The 3,190-nt window shown below is 34.1% G+C and overlaps 1 protein-coding gene across 1 annotated transcript in view; it reads left to right on the top strand.

Annotated features, from left to right (window-relative positions):
- Window positions 1-1,496: 1,496 nt before the first annotated feature.
- LOC106474477 (nephrin-like) overlaps window positions 1,497-3,190 on the top strand; it is a gene marked incomplete at its 3' end in the record, with an annotated part of 27,453 nt that continues 25,759 nt past the window's right edge. Inside the window, exons 1-2 of the mRNA XM_022402784.1 lie at window positions 1,497-1,685; window positions 2,070-2,127. Of these exons, the coding sequence (XP_022258492.1) occupies window positions 1,497-1,685; window positions 2,070-2,127 (247 nt within the window). The remainder of the gene's footprint in view (window positions 1,686-2,069; window positions 2,128-3,190) is intronic.

The raw sequence follows: 3,190 nt of genomic DNA, 5'->3' as shown, positions 1-3,190 counted from the left end.
GAGGATTTTTTTTTTCCTTTTTCATAATTTATGTTATAAACGTTTAACGAGTAGTATATACAAAACAATGCATCCTTATCGTAATGCTAAAGGAAATATTTCAAGGAGTTTTTAGACGTTTTTAACGACCATGGTATCAGACCAGAAATATTATAACCTTATTTATTTTAAATGTCAAAACCCACCAGAGACATATTTATGTCTCATGTTATTTGTTTCAACAAGATCTTTCTTCATATATATGGACCTAGTCCGGCGATGGCCAAAATTGATTTATTACTCCGGATATTCCTAATATTCTGGCTGGAGTGTGAAATACAAGGACAACAAAATAGAGGATGGTTTAGATATCATCATTATGGGATATTTTCAAATTTCCGTTTCTATTTAACAATAATAACCTTAATATTATAATTATATATTTCTTTAACCTATTCAAACTGTCCGGATTATATTGTCGTGTGATAACTGTGTTTGTGTGACATCTCATTTACTTCATGCGTTTTTTACCCGATTTTTGCCAAGGAACTGCACACACACCTAGCTATGTTCGTTCATTAGACGACCTTCCAGGAATCCCATGTTTTATTACTTATGATCGATTTTAATTATGGTGTGAGAAAAACTGATTCATTATTGTAATTTGCCAGCAGGAAGACTACTTCATTTGATTTTCCAATGACGAACAAAAATTAGTAAACTAAAACATATCTTATGATACCAAACTTTATCGTTTTTTCATGTAAAAGAAACGTCCACCGTGAGTTACTTATTTTCAAATTGAATTTTAAATTTAAATAACATCTGATGTAGGTTCAAGAGTTTCAGTATTCAGACATAGCCAAACCTAATTTTAAATTGTACTGACCAGAGGAGGATGCAGCCATCCAGCAGCATCCGAAGCTGCAAAAGCGTTTAATCCAGTCCTTTAAACTTAATAACGAGATTGACTGTCACGTTTATAACACGCTCAAAACGTGCTCAGTAACATCACGTCTTGAAACCCATATTATTCAATCCCATAATACGTCACGCTAACCATCAGGCTACATATTTTGGACATGTATTACAAATGATACAGCGTATCGTAGCTAACCATCAGGCTACATGTTTTGGACATGTATTACTAATGTTACAGCGTATCGTAGCTAACCATCAATCTACATGTTTTGGACATGTATTACAAATCTTACAGCGTATCGTAGCTAACCATCAATCTACATGTTTTGGACGTGTATTACAAATGTTATAGCGTATCGTAGCTAACCATCAGGCTACATTTTTTTACAAATGTTACAGCGTATCGAAGCTAACCATCAGGCTACATGTTTTGGACGTGTATTACAAATGTTACAGCGTATCATAGCTAACCATCAGGCTACATGTTTTGGACATGTATTACAAATGTTACAGCGTATCGTAGCTAACCATCAGGCTACATATTTTGGACATGTATTACAAATGTTACAGCGTATCGTAGCTAACCATCAGGCTACATGTTTTGGACATGTATTACAAATGTTGTATCGTATACAACAATATTATATTACAATATATTTGCAGGGTACGATCCAGAAATTCCTGGCTACCCTAGGTTCGGCATGGTAATAGACCGAGTCAGAGGTGTGTATAACTTAAGAATTGCCAACGTTCAGCTTCAAGATCAAGGAGAATACGAGTGTCAGGTTAGAATTCTATCTCGGTTAGTTTCCTTACGTCATATTATTTTTAAAAAAAAGAGAATAAAATTGTTAAATATATTTTTAAATATCAAGATTGTGATCTAGAACATAGAATACAAATTATTGAAGTCGAAATTCAATCTATATGGAAAAAATATTTTAAAATGTGTAACTATAAATACTCTAAGACTTACACTTCCATAACAAAATAGCCAAATAGTACTCCAAAAGCTAGTTGCCTCACACTTAATGTCTTTTTACACACATAAACAGCACATAAAAAGTGTCCACTTCTTTGTAATGCTACTACTTAAATATATATATATATAGCTACTTTTAATTACTAAAAAGTGTATAACACTATAGCAATACATGTTATAACACTAGGTTGGACCAGCTCTAAACAACAACAGAATCTGGGAAAAGGCAAACCTTACTGTTCTAGGTAGGTTTTAATTTATTATTTTGTTTCTTATTATAATCATTGTTGCTTTTGAACGCGCATGCAAGTTTTCATTTCATTTAAGAGCACTTGGTAATACGATAATAGTATTCACGGTTTTTATCCAAATAGTCAATATGATATTAAATTATATTCGTAAAAATTAAACGCACTAGAGGAATCGACAGTGAACGTCATTTCTTAGACGTCGACGAAATAAGTAGATAGTATATAACGTAAAAAGGTTATTAGAGAATGTCAAATGTTTAATCAACATGGGAGAAATGTTTCAAAGGTGTTTGTTGACTAACTATTAACCCTTACATATTTACTAGGTTACTTACATACTTTTAACACCAAAATCGTTCCTTAATAATGGGACATTGAATGAATGTCTAATCATTACCTGAGAGAGAAAGTATATACGTTGTACTTTACTCTCACTCGGTGGTTTTCAGAATTACTAATGTCGTTAGTTGCCAGGTGGTTATGGAGCTCGACTCGCAATCTGAGGATCGCGGGTTCGAATCCCCGTCCCCCCAAACATACTCGCCCTTTCAGCCGTGGGGGCGTTATAAAGTGACGATCAATCCCACTATTCGTTGGTAAAAGAGTAGCCCAATAGTTGGCAGTGGGTGGTAATGACTAGCTGAACATTGCAAAGCAATTTGAATCATTTTATGGATATGTATAGATCTTTGCAATTCTCTATCAACAGACAAGATAGCCCTTATTTGAACATGATTGAGTGTTATATTATATTATATACTAGCTAGAGTACCCGTCCCCTGGACGGAAGTTATCTAAATTCATGATTAATTAAAGGTTATCTTAGGACATGAAAAGTTGCTTCCCTTATATGGAATTGTAAAAAACGCCCATAAAAACCGCAAAATTCAAAACTGAAACTTTGTAAGCATCTCCCCATGGACCCAATGAACCTTCATGCCAAATTTGGTGAAGATCCATCAATAGAGGCGAAATAGTGGTAAAAAACGCCCATAAAAACCGCAAAATTCAAACCTGAAACTTTGTAAGCATCTCCCCATGGACCCAATGAACCTTC

The sequence above is a fragment of the Limulus polyphemus genome, unplaced genomic scaffold (genome assembly GCF_000517525.1).
Source record: "Limulus polyphemus unplaced genomic scaffold, Limulus_polyphemus-2.1.2 Scaffold7267, whole genome shotgun sequence".
NCBI classification, from domain to species: Eukaryota; Metazoa; Arthropoda; class Merostomata; order Xiphosura; family Limulidae; genus Limulus; species Limulus polyphemus.
This window is presented reverse-complemented; position numbering and strand designations above follow the sequence as displayed.